This window comes from Pteropus medius, unplaced genomic scaffold (assembly GCF_902729225.1).
Source record: "Pteropus medius unplaced genomic scaffold, Ma_sr-lr_union100, whole genome shotgun sequence".
Lineage (NCBI taxonomy): Eukaryota > Metazoa > Chordata > Mammalia > Chiroptera > Pteropodidae > Pteropus > Pteropus medius.
The window spans coordinates 50,380,718-50,403,282 of record NW_024349800.1 but is presented as its reverse complement, the minus strand read 5'-3'; the positions used below and the strand labels follow the sequence as shown (position 1 = coordinate 50,403,282).

General features: G+C 36.3%; 1 protein-coding gene across 1 annotated transcript in view; it reads right to left on the bottom strand.

Annotated features, from left to right (window-relative positions):
- HADHA (hydroxyacyl-CoA dehydrogenase trifunctional multienzyme complex subunit alpha) overlaps positions 1-22,565 on the bottom strand; it is a 40,901-nt gene that overhangs the window by 7,076 nt on the left and 11,260 nt on the right. Inside the window, exons 5-13 of the mRNA XM_039887626.1 lie at positions 16,465-16,603; positions 15,342-15,461; positions 14,003-14,105; positions 10,082-10,204; positions 9,515-9,633; positions 8,695-8,751; positions 7,237-7,346; positions 3,638-3,772; positions 1,412-1,583 (exon numbers count right to left, since the gene is read on the bottom strand). Coding sequence (XP_039743560.1) covers positions 1,412-1,583; positions 3,638-3,772; positions 7,237-7,346; positions 8,695-8,751; positions 9,515-9,633; positions 10,082-10,204; positions 14,003-14,105; positions 15,342-15,461; positions 16,465-16,603 — 1,078 coding nt within the window. The remainder of the gene's footprint in view (positions 1-1,411; positions 1,584-3,637; positions 3,773-7,236; positions 7,347-8,694; positions 8,752-9,514; positions 9,634-10,081; positions 10,205-14,002; positions 14,106-15,341; positions 15,462-16,464; positions 16,604-22,565) is intronic.

Sequence of the window (22,565 nt, the reverse complement as noted above, 5' to 3'; positions counted from 1 at the left end):
TTTTACTTTAGTATTAATCTTTCTACCCAAAGCTGGCATCTTTTCTTCTTACTATCTGCTAAAAATCAGTGATTCCCAGAGAACCCTCCTCTCTCACCTCTGTCTGATCCCTTCCCCTTAGTTCCCTTCCCGCTGTTGCTGCACGGTCACATCGAACCCCTCTGCTTTACTTCCCTTTCCCTTCCAGGCTCCGCTGCGTCTCTTCTCCCTTAACCTTCATGTTTCAGTTGAACTACTGCACTGATTTGTTCACAAATCTGCACTTCTCATGATCTGGTCCCTCTTTCTTTTCTTCTCCTTGACCACTGGCTTCCGAACCACTAAAACTAGCAAACTTTTCTCTATTCTGATCTGATACTCCCAAACTCAGGTTTTCCAAAAGCAAATACCATCACCCAGTCAGTTGGTAAATGCTCTTCTCTCCACTATGGCTGTGTCTGCTTTTGCTGCTCCTCAGAATCTACCTATCACTGGTTCAGCTGGGCCCACAAAACCCTGGGAATGTCATCTATGTCTCTAAGCTGAAATGCCACCTAGCACGGATGGGACACAAATAAGACCTCACTTTTCTGAATTTTCTCCTTCAGCTGAATCCAGCATTACACTTGGTCTAAAGAACTGTATCTCACAGTGGAATCTGTCCCAAACAGAGCTGCCTGCTTTTAGTTTCTCAGCCCTCCTTAGGGTCAGTCTTGAGTAGAGCAGGGGTTGTCCTCACACAGATGGGCACCCTTAGAGTACAGCCCCACTCTCAAGACATCTAGAGTGTTGCCAAGTCAGTGCCATTTCATTTACATCATTTATTAACCCATATTCTACTTATCCAACTGTAGGTGAGTCTAGGCCCCAGCTCTATCTTATGCCTGGATTACTGCAATTTCTTCTTTTCTGGGCTCGCTCTTTATACCACCCACTTCAAGTATTTGTTTTGTTCATGTCATCCCATCCCAAGAACTGATTTTGTAGAACATGTGGGATCTAGACCAATGCAGCAGTTACACAAAATGAGCATTTGAATCCTGCCTGGAGAAACTATTTCTCCCCTATTTCCTTTGCTGCCTAGACCTGAAGTTTAGTTATGGCTTATGGCCAAGCCCAAATGGCAAGAGATCTGGCTATACTCCATGATGGCTTACTCCATGAGGTTATTTGTATGTTTGGGTAACAACTCCCATATAAGGCTAACAAACCCTGTAGCTTAGGTTAATAAGCTACTTGATTTTCTTCCTGCAGGACTGAGATTTGACCTTTATGACATACTCAGTGTGCGTGAGCTCGCATAAAATCTTAGGCATGGAAATGAACAGCCCTGTAAAAAGAACGATGAGTTTCCTACAGTTCCTTTAAAAACCCCATCTCTGTGTCCTTCATTCACCACACTAGGATTCAAGTAGTACATGCCCTTACTTACTGCTTCTACTTCCTTTAGCACTCTGTGCTTAAGGTTGAGGTCCTCGAAAACAGCTTCAATCACCATGTCGGCCTTTTCAAAATCCTGGTAATCGAGCTGCCCAGTCAAGTTGCTGAAAATGAAGTCCCTTTCGAATGATGTTATAGCTTTCTTCTTCACTTTATCATTCAATCTAGAAAAAAACACATTCCTAGTTAGAGGGGAACAAAGGGAAATTAATGTTCACTGAGTGTCCTTGGGCCAGACCGTGCGCTATGTGTTTTTTACCTACTCTGTGAAGTAGTTGTATTACTCCCATTTCGAAGGAGCCAAGTTGCTCAAAGAGGCTCAGAAGGACTTGTGGTCCAGCAGCTAGGTGCTAGGGGATCCAGGGCACTAGGATTCAGAGACAGGTTGACCCACAAGTCCACATTCTTTCTATCTATAAGATGCCTCCAAACACCCAACTCATATAAACTGTATCACTTATAAACAGTTAAATTTGCCAAGAGGAGGAAATACAAATACTAGAATGGCAAAACAAAAGAGCAACTCTGGTAATTCTCTACCTACAACAGGAAACACAGCCAACCTGTGTCCTAGACCACATGGATTTATACTTGCTTATGCATCATTTGGTTATTCTGTGATTGTAATCTTCTAGGGGACTGAGACCAAGCATTATTTCTCATATTCTTAATCCACTTCCTAGTCAACACCTAGGAGCATGTTGCACTGATTACATAAAATATTAACTCAAGGTTTCTTCTTTCCCAGAGAGAGCTAAAAAGGATTCCTGCTACTCAGACATTTATCTGATTATTTTTTATTGCCAAGGAAAACAGGCTCTCTTAGGTTTTAATCAGATCACATTTTCCAAATAAATGATCTAGAGTTTTCTTTCCTCTGATTGAAGAAAGAAACTAAACTCTAATTTCCATAATCAAAAGAAAAATTAAAGCAACAAGTTAAAGAAGTATTCAAGTCTTAAAAGTATGGGTTCAAACTTCCTGGTTTTTGACAATCATGTCAGCAGTCAGCAAACAAGATGCCTGTTAGAGATCAAAATATGACTCTGTCTCTGATTCTAATGCCCAAGGGAACTATTTTCGAGGGAGGAAGGAAACATGTACGACTCAGGTCAGCAGTATGGTGAGGGGCAATCATCCAAGCCTGATGCTTCTAAGGCAAAAAGGAAAACCGAGACACCTGGATCCAAAGAGATCAAAGGAAGGAAGCCTTTCCAGAGTAGCAATTTCTCATGTGGGTGACTCTATGAAATGCTGTTTGGGGACGCTTGCAGGCTAGTCTCAGGGCAATGCTGTTACCTAGCACATGCCATTTATTTTTGGATCAGAACCTTTTATTCCAACTCGTTGCTATCTTACAATAATCTGCCAAAATGATTAAACCTGCCGGGTCCTGAAAAGCATTATGGTAGCAACATATGAACTTCTCTGAAGAAAAAGGGGAAACACACGTGTAAGCTACATAATCCATTTGAGAAGCAAAAATGCTCACTCAGCTAAAAGTCACATGCAGGAGACTCTTAAGTGCAGCCAGCTTGTCCATTACAGCGGAGCAGAGAACTGAGCTGAGACCAATTCTCAGTCTGACCAAGCTGCTGCTCCATTTTCCCCCGCTGCAAAACAGGCAGTATGTGTGTGGCGGAAGGAGGTAGATGGCCAGGAGGAAGAATATTTACCCTCTATTAATTCAGAGGTAAGATGGAGACAGTCTTGTAAAGCCTCAGACATTGTGGAACCATACATAACTGCTTCTCCACAGCAATGTCAGTCAAGAAATACAAAGCTCAGGAGTTCTGATCCATGCCCTACCTTCAACATGCAGTGACTGTCATTTCCTCACATCCTAGCCTCTGTTCTCTCCATGAAAACACAGTCGTGCTGTTTCAATGTTTCATAATACAACGATTACATGTAAACTATCAAAATTCACGAATATGAGAATTTCTAGTCTGATATCAAAACATAAAATAAATGGCATTTAAAAATATCTAATGAATAAAGTTTTCTCTTCAGCACTCACAGACTACAGATTCCAATGATGTTAACGGTTTATAATATCTGTAACAAAATGAAGTGAAAGAATTAGCGTTTCCGAAAAATAAGGGCGATAGGCTTAACTATGGAGTACCTAGTACTCAGGTTCAGGAAAAAGGAACCTGTGGCAGCAAAAAACAAAAACCATTCTAACTCCTGGCAAAGGCAGAGAGAGCAGGCTTACCCTTTGAACACTTGTTGCTGTCCTCGGCCCAGGCCAGCTGCTGTAGCATCTTTTAGTATAGTCTTCAGGTTCTTATCCACAGACACTTGAGCAATGCCAGCTCCCATCAGCCCTGCACCAAGAATGGCTAGACGCCTGAAAGGGAAGGATAAAATGACTTTTAGTAAATAACTCTGGATCATTTCAGTAAAAGTGGGAGACTGCCCAAGTTATCATCCAATGAACCAACTAAAGCAGGCGCAAAAATATGGTATTTAAAATAATTTTTATGTATAAAAACATACTTTTAATAAATGATTGGTTTTCAAAGTTAAACGCAAAAACTCGTTGGTCTACCGAAGAAGACTGAATTATATTGATTCTCAGTCATGCCTGAGATCACTGAAAACAACCCAGTTTATGCATAAGCCAACATGAACATTTTTGTTTTCCAAACAAAAAGCAACTTGCAGTGACATTTCCAAAGACTAACCTCTCTTCCTCCAACTACTTCTTTATTAGTGATTTTACCATTGTCCAGTCATCTTTCTGAATGGCTTCTTTGCTTCCAGACCTGACCGCTCTCTCAAACACCTCCACACATGCACATTCCTGCTCTTCCACTTTGGAAACCCTCTTGCCCTTGTCACCACTTGCCTAACTCCGCAACATTCTGGAATGGCCTCATGTCCATTGTTTTTGTCTCCTCAGTTACATTCTAAGCTTGTTGAGGGCCAGAGATCATATCTGATTACTCTTTTTCGTTCTGGAACAATATGGATATTCTCATAGTAACTAACTAAAAAATTTTTTCACAAGTTCCTCCACAACAGAAGGCCAAGTTTACAGCATTAAAGACCTAAATTAGAGTTGTAACACAGGATAAAATTTCATTCCTAACAATTTTGATTCTAATGTTCAAAAATTATATTCAAGACCCAAAAAAGGAAACCTAATTTCAAGTCCTGGGAGCAACTTTCAAATGTAGTTTTGTAATAATGAAAATATTTGTATGGTTAGTGTTAAGTAATTGGAGGATAATGCGAAAATAGGGTAGAGAAATATAAAGAACAGGGGCTGAAAAAAGATTGATACATTTACTGCATCAAAATTAAAAATTAGTTTGATAAATGACTATACAATATTAAGATAACTAAAGAATAGGAAAAAATCTGTAATATATATAGCAGAGAAAGCATTATTACTGGGGAAATATAAAGAATATATATATACATGTCAATTAAAAAAGATAACCCAATAAAATGGGCAAAGGCTTATATAAAGCAGGTCATAAAAGATGAAAAGAAACTGCAAATAAAGATGTTCAATCTCCCTAATGATCTAGGAAATGAAAATTAAAATGGCTACCAAAAATCGCATATTCTAGGACCAACCTCTCATTCTTTACTCTAGTGAAATGCACCATGCACAAGATGACATGCTGTGAACAGTTGTACAATGTTTATGATAATGAAAAATTGAAACCAGCAATCAATCCATGAGTAGGAGATGAAAAGGAATGAGATAACTGCTGTGTACCAATATACATGGTCTCTAAGTCGTACCACTGAATAAAAAGAGCAAGTTACAGGATCATACACACAGATCCCTTTTATACTACAACCACGAGCACAAACAGTATCATCTAGTATTTAACCTTATTTACAATAGTTTTTTAAAAAGGAGAACAGAAACGCATTCTTTGAATAAAAATTTATAAAAAAGAGAAAATAAGGGAATTAAAATTATCCACGGTAAGGGTCAAAAGGCCTAGACAGAAGTAGAGGTATTACTGACCAGTGGGAAACCAGAAAGGGGGACACCCTTTCTTCAATGCTCTTTATTAAATTTTCAGTTCAACCTATTCTGCCTTGGGTACCTTATAATTTATTTTTCATTTTTAAGATGATGTTACTCTTTTCTTCAATTTATTTCCCCAGTTAAGTCAACTCTTATATCATCATGTTTTTCTATCCATTTAGTTAGCAGTTCTTGAATTTTGATTCAAGGTGATTTTTTTTCTTATCTGCAAATGTTTGTTTAAGGATATTTAATTCAAGTTTGGAGGTGTTCTGTTATAAATTTTCTTTTTCACTGGTTTTCTAGGGGGAGAATTTTCATAAGCTTAAGTATTTTGATTCTCACTTGCTTTTTTCTTATGTTACTTTTATATGGATGTCATTTGGTACATAATAACACCTTCTCTAGGTGGTATTATAAATTATCTGCACATAACAATAAGAGTTACACACAGACAGGAGTATGGAGTGGCTAATTAGGTTTCTAAATTTAAGAGTACCTTCTTCTATTGCAAAGTGCAGTCTCTTTAACTGACAGCATTTTTTTTTTTTTTTTTTTTGTAGATAGATGGGGCTGGAATTAGTGTGTCTTAGGGTTCTGTGATTTTGCAAGACTCTTAATATTTTTCTTTTGCTTCCTTTTTTCCTGTTACAATAAAGTCTCTCTCTTACATATTAGAAGTTAGCATTGGCTTCCTTCTGTTTATGCTGCACATGGGGAACGGGTGGCTTTGTTGTCCCTGTTCATTTGTTTGATTTCTGTAAGGTGTGAGAAGTAGCCATCAACGTTTTTCTGCAACATGGAAATAATTTACCTTAGCTAGAGAATGTGTGATAATGTATTACATGGAACAAACGCAATCAGATTGATATTCATCACTATGTATGCTGGAGAAGTAGTTATGATTGCATTTCATATTGTGTTTGGAAATCAGCCCTCTTGACTAGAATCTTATCTTCTCACCCAGATCTCTTAGCCATTTTATCTTCTATTTGCATTGAAAATCTTATTAAAGGTGAAGGAATAGAGAAGGTAGAAATATTAGCTGCTTTTCTTAAACCCCTGACTGTAATTCAGCTAAAACGGTATTTCTCTTGGCACTGCTGACATTTTGGACTGGATTTCTTTGCTGTGGGGCTGTCTTGTGTACTGTAAGATGAGTTCTTGGCCTCTAGCCACTATATGCCCATAGCATCCTTTCCTCTCTAATTATGACAACCAAAAAATTTCCAGACATTGTCAAATGTCCCCTGGGGGGCGACATCACCCAGTTTGAGACCACTGAGTAAGAAGGTGAGTTTTAGGAGCATATTAAACTTAAAGTGCTGAAAAGATATTTAGGAAGCATAGTACTGACAGGCTTGTAGAAGAAAGTAGATATGAAACAGGCAAGTAGAATCTCCAATGCTTAGGATGTAAGCTAAAAGGAGGACATCCCCTTAGCAATTAGAATGAGGTTTAGCAATTAGAGTGAGTTCCCAGAGATAGTATCTCAAGCCACAGAAAGAAACAAGATCATTAAATAGGGCATAGTGTGGTTTTGGTTTGGGAAGGGGGACCTAAACCAGGCTTTTAGGAGACATCAATGGTGAGACAAGAAAGCATCTATAGGAGCCATTAGAAAGGTCTGGAGAAAACTCACTGCAAACCGAACTTTGAAAGTGAAAAAGTTCTGGGTAGAAATAAGGATCTAATGTGCTCAGGATAGGAGTTCATGGCAAGATTTAAGATATAAAACTAGCTTTGTAGCTCTTTGAAGACATGTACAAGTTAGCACGTAGTGAAATCCACAAGGGCCTCCTAAGTAGAGTTTAACTTACTTAACCTCCTTCTGTGGAGTTCCAAACTTATTCTTCTTGCACAGGACTTGACCATGATAAAGTCCCACCAAGGCCTTTGATTCTTTGGTCATTGCAAGCTCTCCAAATTTCTGAAATTTAAAGGAACAAGAAAAGGTAGAACTTCGCAGTCTCGGTGATGTGGATTCGTTCAGTTTGGTGTCTCTGTAGAGCAGAGGTAATGTGTGCAAGGCCACAGCTTCTCAGGGGTCTCACTGGTCCCTGAACTGCAGAATTCTGTCTCCTACTGATGTATCTTTTCTTTACTCTTCTCGTTTGTAGCACTTTCCGACTACTGCTTTGAAAAAGGTTTTGAATATAAATGAGCTCTCATTCTCTACATGAGGTTGTGGTAACCTTTTTCATGGAACTGGAGTATCAGAGTCAAAAGGACCTTCACAATCATCTCAACCAACCCTCTCATTTTAAAGACTGGGAAAAGGAGGCCCAGAAAAATTTAAGCAAGTGACCTTGCTCAAAAGCCACACTGCTTCAAAGTGGCAAAAATGGAACTTGAACCCAAGCAGTATGACTTCTAACTCTAGTTCTCTTTCCACTGTAGCAGGCTGCCCACATGGTACCTACCTCTTTAAAAAGTACCTTTACTACGGAGAACAAACAATTCTCAACTTAGTGGTGAGGAGCATGAGATTGGGTCTGAATCCTGGCTCTGCCATTTCCAGTTGTGAAGCTTTCTTCATCCGTAACGTGGGAAAAACAATGCCTATTTTACAGTATTGTGGGGATTATATGAGAACACTAGTAAAATGACTAAGTCTCGATGTTAGCTAATATCACCATGAATATTACTGGAATTTACTGGTACGATTACATGGTTTCAAATAGTATTTTTAGGAAGAAATCCCTCCAGTAAAGTTGCTATCATGTTCTAATAAAATATGAAACAATGTTTTACAGAATCAATGCTTTACTAATCTTGATGCAGTAGGTTCTATATAATAAACCAGTGATTTTTCAAACTATGGGTAGAGATCCATCAGTGGTCATGAATTTAGCGAGTTGTGATAAGCAGAACAGACAGGAAATACCTAGTACAATGCACACAGTGAGGACAATTATTGATTCATGAAATATGCTTCAATTTTACCATACATATGTACATGTGACTTGGTTATGATGTAAAAGAATAAATCAGAAATGAACTGTAATAAGCAATGAGGTACAAGAAATGTTTTCTCTGGAATTTGTCATGAGCTCTTCAGATATCTTTTGTCCTGTTATCGAAGAGTAATCATTCTTCGATGATTGCTTAAAACTTAAAAACAACCCAAACCACTTAAATCTGACATATCACCAATTCAGAAAGTGAAAGGGGTGAAGCTGGTTCCTGTGTTCCTTTTCTTCTTTAAGTGGGTACAAAACATTTCCTTGTATTTGGTGTTCTTGTATGTAATAAAAATTGAAAGGGAACAACTTTACCTGAGATTCAGAGAGATAGCCAGCATCTTTCCCTTGCTCAATTCCAGTCTTCACCACCTAAAAAACATATAAGGTACTTGCTCATTGTTGGCTTGTTTAAGGATATTGGCCAGATGTATAATAATGCTAAATAAAACGGCTAGTGTTGTTAGTCTTTAAAGAGTAAAGTCTAGATGAATAGAGGTAGGGGATCATGCTTCATATTTTATGTACTTTCATGTCTTCCATTCAAAATATATCTCTTGACTGAGTCACTCTCCAATTCTGTGGTCTTTGATTATATGCTCTCCTAATCTTAGACCTTCTAGATTGAAGAGTTCTGTTTTAAAGTCTATTTTTAGACAGAACTCTCTTCAATCAACACTGTGATCATTTTAACTGTCTTTGATTTTTTTCAGAACCTCATTATATCATATCTTTTTTATAATTATGGCACCGGGAAGGCACTGAGACAGTACTTTAGGTACTGACATTGACTTTGACTAAGGATACAATACAGCCATCAATTTTGTTTCAACTACCTCTTTATAAATGTCCAATATTTTACTGGGCATTTATACTGATATGACATAGGTTCTTGGCTTATAACTGGTAGTTTTAAACTCATCAACTAATAAGTATGCCTGGCACTGATTATCCCCCAATACATCAATTTATGAGTCCTTAGAGCTTGCTATCTTCTTCCCTTATTTTTGGTACTTTAATAGCAGAATTAAGAACTTTCGTAGTAGCATACATGGTCCAGAATGGCAATAAAGAGTACTGTGCTATACAAAGGGAGGAAATATAAGAAATCTGAGCATATGGGGAAAAGACTCACGTCAATTATTTTCAGAGGTGCAGGATAAAGACCTTTGGTCTGCTTTTGTACTTTTTCTTCCACCTTTTTGTAAACTTGTTGCCTGACAAATGGAATATTCATGGCATACGATGTCAATTCTGTAAAGTAAAATCCTTTTAGATACTTATTGGCACTAAGCTTTCCTCGTTAGTTTGTTCTGTAAACTCAATAAAAATGCAGTAGTTCTAGCTATCTGAAAGAATTACTCTCTACTCTGATATACAAAATCTAGATTTCAACCTAAGCACGTCTTTGAATATAGTTTCATTAGTTGATAAATGCTGGGTACATGGGCATAGTATTCCAAATACTCTACTCTTGTATTAATGTCTAAAATTTTCCAAAATAAAAAGTTTTTAATAGTCTTAACTAACCAATGTAAGGTTCAGAACTTGACCTTAGAACATAGCTGTTGCACCTTTTAAGGTTGACTTTACACTTCAAGTAAATAATGCATTTATCTCTTCCTCATTTAAGATTTACAGCAAATAAAATTAAACTCCCTGGAAATAAGCTTTGCCTTTGCTCTTTAATAACAAAACTCACTTTCCACCAATCCCTTGGCTCTCTTTGGAGAGATTTTCTTATCGGCTAGTCCTTTGGCAAAAGTAATTGCAACTTCTTCTAGGTATTCAATTGTCCGTTCCTCTGGAGGTTTTAATCCTGGTCCTGTAAAAACGAACGCAACAGACTGGAATGCAAATCAGGCTTAGATCAGTCCCAGGTAGGCAAAAACCTAGGCATGCCAAAACTAGGCATGTTCTGGTACCCACTTCTGGTACGGCTTTCCATGTCGGACCTGACTGGTTGATGTTGGCATAGTCATGAACCATGTGCCCACAGCTAAGGAACCCGCAAATAATAAGGACTGACTGTATTCTGACTACAACAAATTAAACTGGAAATCAATAACAGAAATATATCTGAAATAACCCCTAAATATTTGGAAATTAGTATTTTAATACTAAAATATTAATATTAAGTAACATTAAACTGGAAATCAATAACAGAAATATATCTGAAATAACCCCTAAATATTTGGAAATTAATATTTTAATACTAAAATATTAATATTAAGTAACATACTTCTAAATTACACACAGATCAAAGAAGAGATGACAAAAGAAATCTGAAAATATTTTGACATTCATGGAAGTGAAAACATAATATTAAAATATTCGGATAAAGCAATGCTAAGAGGGAAATTTATGAATTTAAATGTTTATGTTAAAAAAGAAGAAAGGCCTAAAATCAATTGTCTAAGGTTCTACCTTAGGAAACAAGAAAAAGAATAAATAAAATGCAAAAGCAAGCAGAAAGAAAGAATGAAACAGCTGAAATCAATAAAACAGCAAACAAACAAACAAAACCGGAGAAAATCAATGAAACTAAAAGCTGGTTCTTAGAAAAGATCAATAAAGTGACTCATCAGGGCAAAAAGAGAGAAGATGCATTATCAATATCAGGCATGAAAGAGGAGACGTCATTACAGATTATAAAGATATTAAAAGAATAATAATGAAGTACTATGAATAACTTTATTGCAATATCAAGTTTAATGAAACAGATAAAATCTTTGAAAAACAAACAGCCACAGCTCACTCAAATGGTGAACTTAAATAGCCCTATGTTTATTGAGGAAATTGAATTCATAGGTAAAACCTTCCCAAGGAAGAAAACTCCAAGTCCATATCATTTCACCAATGAATTCTATTAAGTATTTAAGGAAGAAATAATACCAATTCTACACAAAATCTTCCAGAAAATAGAAGAGGAGGGAATATTTTCCAACTCATTTTATGAAACCAGTATTATCCTGATACCAATACCAGGCAAAAATATCACAAGAAAGGAAAATTATCCCTAAGACCATTATTTCTCATGACAAGACATAAAATTCCTTTACAAAATTTTAGCTGATCCAGCCAACGATACATCATGACCAAGTGGAGTTTATTCCAGGAATGCAGAGTTGGTTGAAATGGTCAAAAAATCAGGGTAATCAACATTAATGATAGACTAAAAAAGAAAAAGCCCACACAATCATCTTATTAGATGCAACTGACAAAATTCAACATCTATTCTCAGCAAACTATAAATAAAAGGAACATTATAATCTGATAAAGGGCATATATGAAAAAGCAACAACTAATACCATATACCTACAGCATCAGAGTGAACACTTTCCCCTAAGATTGGAACAAGTTAACAATATCTGCTTTTATCCACGTCTATACAGTATTGTACTAAAGATCTTAGCTACTGTAGTCAGTCAAGGAAAAGAAATAAATGCCAACCAGATGGGAAAGAAAGAAGACAAAAATGCCTTTATTTGTAGTTAACATGATTATTTATGTAGAAAATCCTTAGCAATCTACAAAAAAGCTAGAATAAATTTAGCAAAATCACAGAATGCAAGGTCTATGTACAAAAATAAATTTTATTTATAAATATTAGTAATTAATGACAAATTAAAGTAAAAAAATATACTGGTCCAAAGTATGAAATACTTATTCGTAGTAACAAAATGTGTATAAGATATGTTCGATAAAAAGTAAAAAATAGTGCTAAGAGAAATTAAAGATGACCTAAACAAACAGAGTTATACTCTGTTCAGGATGAAAAGACTCAATATTTTAAAGATATCAATTCTCCCCAAATTGATACATTGATTCAATGCATTCCAATCGAAATCCTAGCGGGTACTTTTGTAGATATAGATGATTACAAAATTTATATGTAAATGCAAAGAAACTAGTATAGGCAAAATAATTTTGAAAGAAGAGAACTAAGTTGAAGAGGGTCACACTACCCGATTTCAAGCGTTACAACAAAAAAACAATCATTAAGACAGTGTGATACTGGCTTAAGTAAAGACACACAGATAATTGAAGAGAGGAAATCCAGATACAGACCCTATATATTTGGTCAACTGATTATTGACCAAGGTGTTCAAAGGGGAAAGAGGACTTGTGCCAGGACATTTGGATATTCCTATGCAAAAATGAAAACAAAAACAAAAACAAATGACTCGATCTTTACCTTACACCATATACAAAAGTTAACTTGAAAAGGATCACAGACCAAAATGTAAAAGCTAAACTACAAAATTTCCAGAAGAAAATATATGAGAAAATCTTTGAGATCTTGTGAGGAAAAGATTTCTTAGCTACACTACCAACAGTATGATCCATAAAAAAAGACCTTGGACATCATCAAAATTAAGAATTTCTGCTCTTAGATAATGAAAAGACAAGCCATGGACAGGGAGAAAATATCTGAAAATCACAAATCTCATAAAAGACTTGTATCCTGATATATAAAGAACTCTGAAACACAATAATAAAAACAATTCAAACGAAATGGGTAAAACGTTTGAACAGGCGCTTCACCAGAAGATATACAGAAGGCAAATAAACACATAAAAGAAACTCAGTATCTTACAAATTAAATCACAATGAGATAGCACTACACTCCTATTAGAATGTCTAAAATTAAAAAGACTGACCATGAAAACTGGTTGGTAACTAGAACTTTCATATAATGCTGGTAGGAAAGCAAAATGGTATTATCACTTTGGGAAAAGTTTGACAGTTTCTTAAAAGCTAAACATACATCTACCATATGGTCCAGGCAAACTGCTCTTTGGTATTTGTCCAACAGAAATGAAACACATGTCTACATAAAGACCTGTGGATGAATGTTCGTAGCCGCTTTATTCGAAACAGCCTCAAATTGGAAACAATTCAATTGTCCATTATTGGGTGGATAAACAAATTATAGTATATCTATACAGTGGACTAACACTCAGCAATAAGAAGGAACAAACTGCTGACATATACAACAACACGGATAAATCTCAGAAGCATTATGCCAAATGAAAGAAGACACGAAAAAACTACATACTAGAAATATCCTATTGTATGACTGTAGTTGTGTTTACACAGCTATATACATTTGTAAAAATCCAAATTGTACATTAAAAAGTGACAAATTTATTATTATGTAAATAACATCTTCATAATGCTGATTTTTAAGAAATGAAAGAGGGTGATGACCACACAATCTGGATAGTGATTTCCTTGGGTGAAGGGGAACCGAGAAATTGTACACAGAAGTAACACATCAGCATACAACTACTGTTAATATTCTCAGGTTAGTTATTTCACATGTGTTTATTATATTACTAAAACAGCAAAAATGAAGGTGGGTTATCATGGATAATGATACAGGTAATTTATGAACCAAAAATAATGACTTAATTCTGTATGCCTGTGTCCAAATTATAAAATAAAAAAGAAATTGGGGTGATGTTGAAATGATTGAGTTATTATAATTTTTAGAAAACTTCACTCTTCAGAATGTTGACTCTTAAGAGTTTGAGTTTTACTCTAACCAATATTCAAGATATTAACTCTTTAAGAAAGTAAATAATAAGACCCAACTGTGAGGCATGCTAACACTTACCCAGGGGTTCTACCAATTGGTCAACCAATCCCATTTTCTTTGCTCTGTCTGCACGAATACTTCTACCAGTCAGCATCATGTCAAAAGCAGAAGGCAGACCCACCTAACAGGCAAGCAAGGATCGAATGTCAGAGTCACAATTATAGTCAACGAATCATTCGACTGAGCAAAATAAGTACTAAAGTGAGAAAAGGCAAACCAAAATTGTTTTGCTATTTACTGATCAGTTATATTTTACATACTGATACACATTCAGGTAACTTTTGGGATTAGGAATCTTCAGCTGAAGCAAAATTGTCTTTATATCTCTTCTTTTAGCTCAGTATGGAATTCATAAGGTAGAGAAATTATTTCATGTTTCCTAAAATTGTGCATTTATGTTATTCTGAGTTTCTTTTCTATCATTTATAAAATATTTAAAATTCCTATACTGGAACTAGTGGAGACTCTAAGAAACCTTATAGTTTTGACAATGTCTTTAGATAGGATTTTAGGCTTAATAAAAATAGAACTCAGCTAAGGGATTCTTATGTAGGTACTAGAAGAATGGCTCCTAACAATATTCAAATACAAAGTATAACAAAATAAAAGAAAAGAAATTCATCAATATTTTCTACACACATATAGGCTTATTCATTCTTTCAATAAATCCTGTTGACAATTCCTATGAAGGAATGTATACTATTTATTATAAGGAAACTAACACTATAAACCTTCCTATTTTTGTGCCCAGCTCATATCAACTTTCCTCCACGAGTATTTCTACTGAGCCTTGTTTTCACTGAGGAATCTATAGTGCCAGAAGCTGTGAGTTGAGCGGGCCCTCAAGTTTCATATTAAGATTGTTCTGTAGCCTCTAGGTCCTTCCTGTCCTTCCTCTCTCCTTAAGAATTCAAGGGCCTGATGGGCCTCTTCTGGTTCTATAGAATACAACAATGAGATCACCTAAATCAAGGAAAAGGTCTGCCTTTTACATTTATCATGAAATATGACTTTTGGATTTGAAAAACTGCTAAGATGGCACCGCACAGAGAAGGAACAGATTAAACTATAAGCTTCAGAGAGGTAAAACATGTACGTTATTTTCTTTATCCTTCTTCAGGGGCTAACAAAGGACCTTGATCAGTAATTTTGATCAAGGAATTAAAACAATAAAAATTGAACTGAAAAAACAAATAACAGGAATAAAAATGTTACTGATCCTATATACCATATTTTATTTGGTTTCTACAATGAATACCCATATTATGCCTTTTGCACAAGAGGAAATAGATCTAAAGGGCTAAAGGGGCATATAGGTACTGAGGTTCTAAGGTTCACAAAGAGGTCTTACACTCACCATTTTGGGCAGCCTTTGTGTGCCTCCTGCTCCTGGTAAGAGCCCCAGTAAGACTTCAGGGGTACCTAATACTGTTTTTTTATCTTTTGTTGCTATTCTGTATTGGCATGAAATGGCAAGCTTCAAACAAATGAAAGAAAATTAGAATGTTAGCAAATGTAACTTTATAACATCTTAGGATCTGTGAGAGTCTAAAGATTACTTAAAAAGCAGGAATGTACCCATCGGATAACCCATATTTCCTTAGGCTGCCATTTAAGGCTTTCTACAATTTACCTTTCCAGCCTTATTTTCACACTTTTCCCCTAATTTATTGACCTTTTTTTTAGGTTGCAGATCTCTTAAAAAAAAGTCTGCTGAAAGCTATGGAAGCTCTCAATAAAAAAATGCACACATGATTATATATGCACCCCAAGTTAAGAAGCTCTGTACTCTATAGAAACTCTCCTTTTCAATTAAGCAGGCCTACTTATAATGTACTAATAGGCTCTGCTCATCCCTGTCTTGGCTCACAGCTCGCCTACGTGGAATGCTTTTTTCTCCACTATTCTGATTAATCGAATTGTGCCAATTTTTTAGGCCTTGGCACAGGTTTCCTTAATTAATATGCATGAAAGTGTCTAGCATAGAGCACAGCATGTAATAAATGAGCAATACATGTTATTTTCTTTTCCCCTTTTTTCCTACATGCTCCAGTCTAGTAAGCATCTCTCCTCTCGAATCTTGTATCATTTACCATCTTTACTACTCACAAAGCACTTAAGTATATGTTAGTACATATAACATATAATGTTATATATTATATTATGCTTTGTGTCTCAACTAGACTTAAACAGCTCAAGAGCATGGATCGTGCTTCTGAATCTTTGCCCTGCAAACTTGAATCAGGTTTTTAGAACTGAAAGAGACCTAAGAGATCTAGTTCAAATCTTCTCAATTTATAAATGAAAACATCACACTTTGGTTCACATGCTCTGTGCCAGGAGAATAAGGACTAAGACCTATTCAGAAGTTTGATAACTAAAATTAAGAGAACTTTTCTTAGGCAAAATAGTAGCCTACAAATTTATAGCTGGTGAAGCCCACCAATGAGCTAAATAGTGACTTTGGAATAAATCTCTACCTCAAGTCCTCCTCCTAAGCAGGATCCATTGATAGCAGCCACAACAGGCTTTGGAGACTTCTCAAGTTTCTCAAATATTCTCTGTCCTTCCTGTGAGAGCTCAGTTGCCTCTTGAGAGGTCTTGCAAGTGGCTATCATGCTGCAGTAAACATGGAAGTGGAGAAGAGAAAAAAATAAAAGATGAAATTATAGCCTACTTTGTTAAATACCTCAACTACTACATCCTCATCCTATCATAGACCAGTATGTGGTAGTAAATCTTCAAAAACTCGGAAGTTGAAAAATGGTTCTGCCTCAGAGAGCACTAATATCACTGACATCAGCGCTTTATAAAGACTATTAAGTTTCTGGATCCAGACACCATGAAACAAAACATGTTATATAATTTATTTTTACTTCTAGAACAAATCATTAGATCATAAAGATCTGTACATGAGAAAATCACCTTCCGGTAAATATTTTCACTATCACATTAAAGATTTTTCCTATGAGGTAGCTTTCAGATTAAACAGCAATCAAAATGGCAGAAGAAAAAGCTTTCAATACAACGGCATAGATGGACCTAGAGGGTTTTAGGCTAAGTGAAATACAACAGACAGAGAAAGACAAATACTAAATGATCTCACTTATATGTGAAGTCTAAAGAACAAAATAAATGAACGAATAAAATGGAAACAGATTCCTAGATACAGAGAACAAACTGATGGTTGCCAGATGGGAGGGGGGTTGGAGGGCTGGGTGAAAAAGGTGAACAGATTAAAAAATACAAATTGGTAGTTACAAAACAGTCATGGGGAGCAAAGGGAGTATAGTCAATAATATATAATAATTATGTATAGTGGCAGGTGGATACTAGACTAAATAGGGGGATCACTTCGTAAGTTATAGAAATGTCTAACTATTATGCTGTACACCTGAAGCTAATATAACATAATACTGAATGTCAACTGTAATTGGGGGGAAAAAAAAAAAGCTTCCAAGTTGTGATCTAAAACCTTAAATAGATGCCCTAATAGTTAAAAAAGCTCTGTTATAATAATGTTATAATCGATGATCTTTAAGTTGTTTGTTTCATTTGCTACTTACTCTGTTTCTGATCACATTTAAGCTGTGAATCTAGTACTTCTGACCAAAGACAACTAGTCATTTCATATGCTGGAAATTGCTTATCCAGCCTCATGGAAGCTGCAAGTATTTTCCTATGGATTTAGGTACCTACTTACAGGTATACCAGTGTCTCAACTAGGCTCAAATAACTGAACCAGAAGATAAAACGCTCGATATAATTTTGTTTTTTCTAAAAATAAACATTATACAGAATATTTAAAAATTTCTAGAGACTGGATTAAACATGGCGGCGTGAGAGACATTCCCAGATCTCTCTCCTTGAAACAACAATAAGCTGAATACCTAAGACTCAACAAAAACCACCCAAACTGCACACCAGCACATCTGAGCATGGGATCTGCGCATAAGAGCTACCACAGGTCAGAACCCTGGGTGTCAGGCGGTGGACTGGGAGAAACAAAGAAGCTGCCTCTCGCAGCAGCCGGAGCTCCCTGCAGGAGGAGGGAGAGGGGAAAAGGAGCGGCGAGTTCCCTGAATAGCCCTGCCTGGGACTGCTGTGAGCTCTACGCGGCCAGTGGCAGTGCCCAATCATCAGGGGGTAAAAGGCAGAGAAATGGGGATGGCAGAAAAGCAGGGCGGAAGAGAAACAACAGCTGATTTTTACCAGCCACAGCTCCAACTCCCAACCCAGAGGGCCCCTCCTCCCATACCCATGGAGATGGAACGCTGCAGAACCCCAGGGGAATATGAGCAAACGCTACCGAAACTGTCACTAACACTGACAGGACCTAAGATTGAAGATAGCGAGCATGATTAAACATCTATAAGGAAAAAAAGACATTATTAATACTTTATATAAAGCACAGATTCAAGAGGCTTAGACGCCACCTACTGGAAACCAAAAGAAAAACACCTTAATTTGCAACAGGCTAGAGACCATTATATAATAAATCTTTCTGGAATTAAAAAAAAAAGGCAGAACACACTTCCATTAATGTCTAGGTGGAGAATTAGTCCATTAAACACCATGAACAACCAAGGTGACAAAGTAGCTCAGAAAGAGAAAAATCTCCAGAAAATAAGCTTACAGACATAGAAATATGCAACTTAAATGACAGAATTCAGAATGGTACTTCTGAAAAAACTCAGTGACATTCGAAACAAATCATATCAACAATTTCAAGAACTGAGAAAACAACTAGATGAACAGAATGAGTTCTTTAGCAAGGAGACTGAAATCCTCAAAAAGAACCGAATAGACCTTCTGGAGATAAAGAGCACACTGCAAGAGTTGAAAAATGAAATAACAAGCTTGGGAGATAGAGTCGACCAAGTAGAGGAAAGGATCAGTGATAGCGAAGACAGAAATCTAGAAATAAATCAGAAAGAAGAAGAGAGAAACCGAAGAATGAAAAATAATGAAAGAGAAATACAAGAACTAGCTGATAGCACCAGGAGAGGAAACATAAGAACAATGGGAATTCTTGGAGACAAAAAGGAGCAGGGATTAGAAGGCATTTTCAGACAAAAGTTGACAAGAATTTCCCACATCTAAAGAATGAGATGGAGCTTGGAATTTAAGAAGTCAATAGAACACTCAATTATCTCAACCCAAAAAGGCCTTCACCTAGACACATCATATTAAAATGATCAAAAATCAACGACAAAGAGAATTCTCAGGGCAGCCAGGGAAAAGAAGATAGTAACTTATAAAGGAAAACCCATCAGATTATCATCGGACTTTTCAACACAAACCTTATAAGCCAGAAAGGAGTAGAATCAAATATTCAAACTATTAAATGAAAGGAACTACCAGCCAAGAATAATGTTCCCAGTTAAGCTCTCCTTTAGATATAAAGATCTTTCCAGACATACAAAAATTGAGGGAATTCTCCACTTCGAGGCCAGCACTACAGGAAATTCTGAAAGAGGTCAGCTCACTTAAAACAAAATGACAAAAAAAAAAAAAAAAAAAAGAAGCACAATTAGGAGTAAGGTGACTAGCAGGCTGGAAAAAGCAGAAGAGAGCAACTCCTACAATGAACAGGGCATTATAAGCTTAAAATAAGAAGACATTTGCTATAGCAAGAGAGTAATGAACATTCAGCATATGTAGGGACAAATGGAGACAATAACTGAAAAGGGGAGGATTCAAAGATCCAAATTCACCAAGGGGAATGGAGATAAGGTAGGACTGTATATATACAACTACCCTTTTCATACTTGTAATGATAACCACAGGCCAAAGATTTAGAACCGAAGTATCCAACATAAAACAAGGAGGACCAGAGGGAAAACCCACAAAAACTAACCAAAATAAAGAAAACAGAAACACAAGGACAAGGAAGCAATAGAAACATCGAGCTACCAGAAAGCAAAAGATAAAATGGCTATAAGACCTCATATTTCAATAATCACTCTAAATGTTAATGGACTGAACTTAACAATAAAAAGGCACAGAGTTGCAGATTGGATCAAAAAACAAAACCCAACCATATGCTGCCTACAAGAGACACATCTCAGTTCCAAAGACAAATATAGACTCAAAGTGAGGTGGCTCCATAGTATAGTGGTTAGCATGTCTGCTTTACACTCAGAAGGTCTTGGGTTCATGCCCTAGGTAGAGTCATGGACCATATCCCAGGTGCACCAAGCCCCAGGTGCACCCCCAGGTGCGCCAGGCCGCTCTAGTGTGCCAGGGGTGCCAGGGCCTAGGTGCACACTGTGAGCGGGTGGGAGGAGACACCCTGCCTTCAAAGATCCAGTTCTTAAGGGGAAATGGCAACATCCATAGGTCAGGGGTAGAAGTGGGGATGGGAGGAGGGGGAATGAAAGAGGGAGGAAAAAATATATAGACTCAAAGTGAAAGGGTGGAAAATGATATTTCCAGCAAATGGCATTCAGAGAAAAGTGGGAGTAGCAGTACTAATATTGGAGGAAATAGACTTCACAATCAAAAAGGTAAAGAAAGATACTGAGGGACAGACACTTCTTAATGATAAAGGAAATCATGCACCAAGAAGATATGACACTTATTAATATCTATGCTCCCAATCAGGGAACTCCGAAATATATAAAGCAAAACTAACAGAACTAAAGGGAGAAACAGACCAAAACACTATCATAGTAGGGGACCTAAATACCCCACTGTCAGATATGGACAGATCATCCAAACAGAATATCAATAAGGAAATAACATCCTTAAATGATACATCAGATCAGCTGGACATAATTGGCATTTACAGAGCCTCCCATCCCAAAACAGCTGATTATACATTCTTCTCTAGTGCACATGGAACATTCCCAAGAATTGACCACATACTGGGACACAGAGATAGCCTCAACAAATATAAGAGGGTTGAAATCATACCAACCATATTCTCTGATCATAATGCTTTGAAACTAGAGATCAACTGTAAAAAGAGAGCGGAAAGAACCACAAATAAATGGAGATTAAATAACATACTACTGAATAACTGGGTCAGAGAAGAAATAAAAAGGGAGATCACGAGACTATTAAAAGAAACTGAAGAAAATACAAAGAAATGGAAAGAAATGAATGGCAGTGATAGTACAACATATCAAAACTTTTGGGACATGGCAAAAGCAGTCATAAGAGGAAAGTTCATATCATTACAGGCCTATCTCCAAAAACAAGAACAAGCCCAAATAAACAACCTAACACTTTATCTTAAAAAACTAGGAAAAGAACAAATGAAGCCTAAAGTCAGCAGAAGGAAAGAAATCATCAAAATTAGAGCAGAAATACATGAAATTGAAAACAAAAAAATAGAAAAAATAAATGCAATGAAGAGCTGGTTCTTAAAGAAGGTTAATAAAATTGGCAAACTCCTGGCTAGACTCACTAAAGAAAAAAGAGAAAGGACACAAATAAACAAAATCAGGGATGAAAGAGGGGAAATTACGACAGACACTGCAGAAATACAAAGGATCATACAAGAATACTGTGAAAAAGTATATAACATCAAATTTAATAACCTAGAAGAAATGGACCAGTACTTAGACCAATCAGCAGTATGGAAATTGAAACAGTCATCAAAAACCTACCAAAAAGTAAAAATCCAGGACCAGATGGCTTCATCAGTGAATTCTACTAAATATTCGAAGAAGATTTAATACCTATCCTCCTCAAACTCTCCCAAAAAATTGAAGAGGCAATACTTCCCAACTCATTTTGAGGCCAATATTGCCTTGATACCAAAACCTGGTAAAGATAACACAAAAAAAGAAAACTACAGACCAATATCTCTCATGAACACAGATGCAAAAATCCTAAATAAGATACTAGCGAACTGAATACAGCAACATATTAACAAGATTATACAACATGATCAAGTGGGCTTCATCCCAGGGGCAGAAGGATAGTTCGACATACGTGCAAATTGATTAATGTGATACATTACATAACAAATTAAAAAATAAGAATCATATGATCATATCGATACAGAAAAAGCCTTTGACAAGACACAGCACCCACTTATGATCAAAACACTTAACAAAATTGGTATAGAAAGAAAGTACCTTAACATAATAAAGTCCTCAGCCAACATTATACTTAATGGTGAAAAACTAAAAACCTTCCCTGTAAGATCACAAACAAGGCAAGTCTGTCCACTATCACCACTATTCAATACAACATTGGAGGTCTTAGTGAGTGCAATCAGGCAAGAGAAAGATATAAAAGGCATCCAAATAGGAAATGAAGAAGTCAAACTGTCACTATTTGCAGATGACATGATTCTCTATATAGAAAACCCTAAAGACTCCACAAGAACACTACTAGAAATAAGCGAATACAGTAAAGTCTCTGGATACAAAATCAATATTCAAAAATCCATAGCATTCCTATACTTTAATAATGAAGGGTTAGAACAAGAATTGGAAAAAATAATTCCTTTTGCAATTGCAACAAAAAAAAATAAAATACCTAGGAATAAATCTAACAAAACATGTGAAGGACCTATATAATGACAACTATAAGACCCTATTAAAAGAAACTGAAGAAGATACAA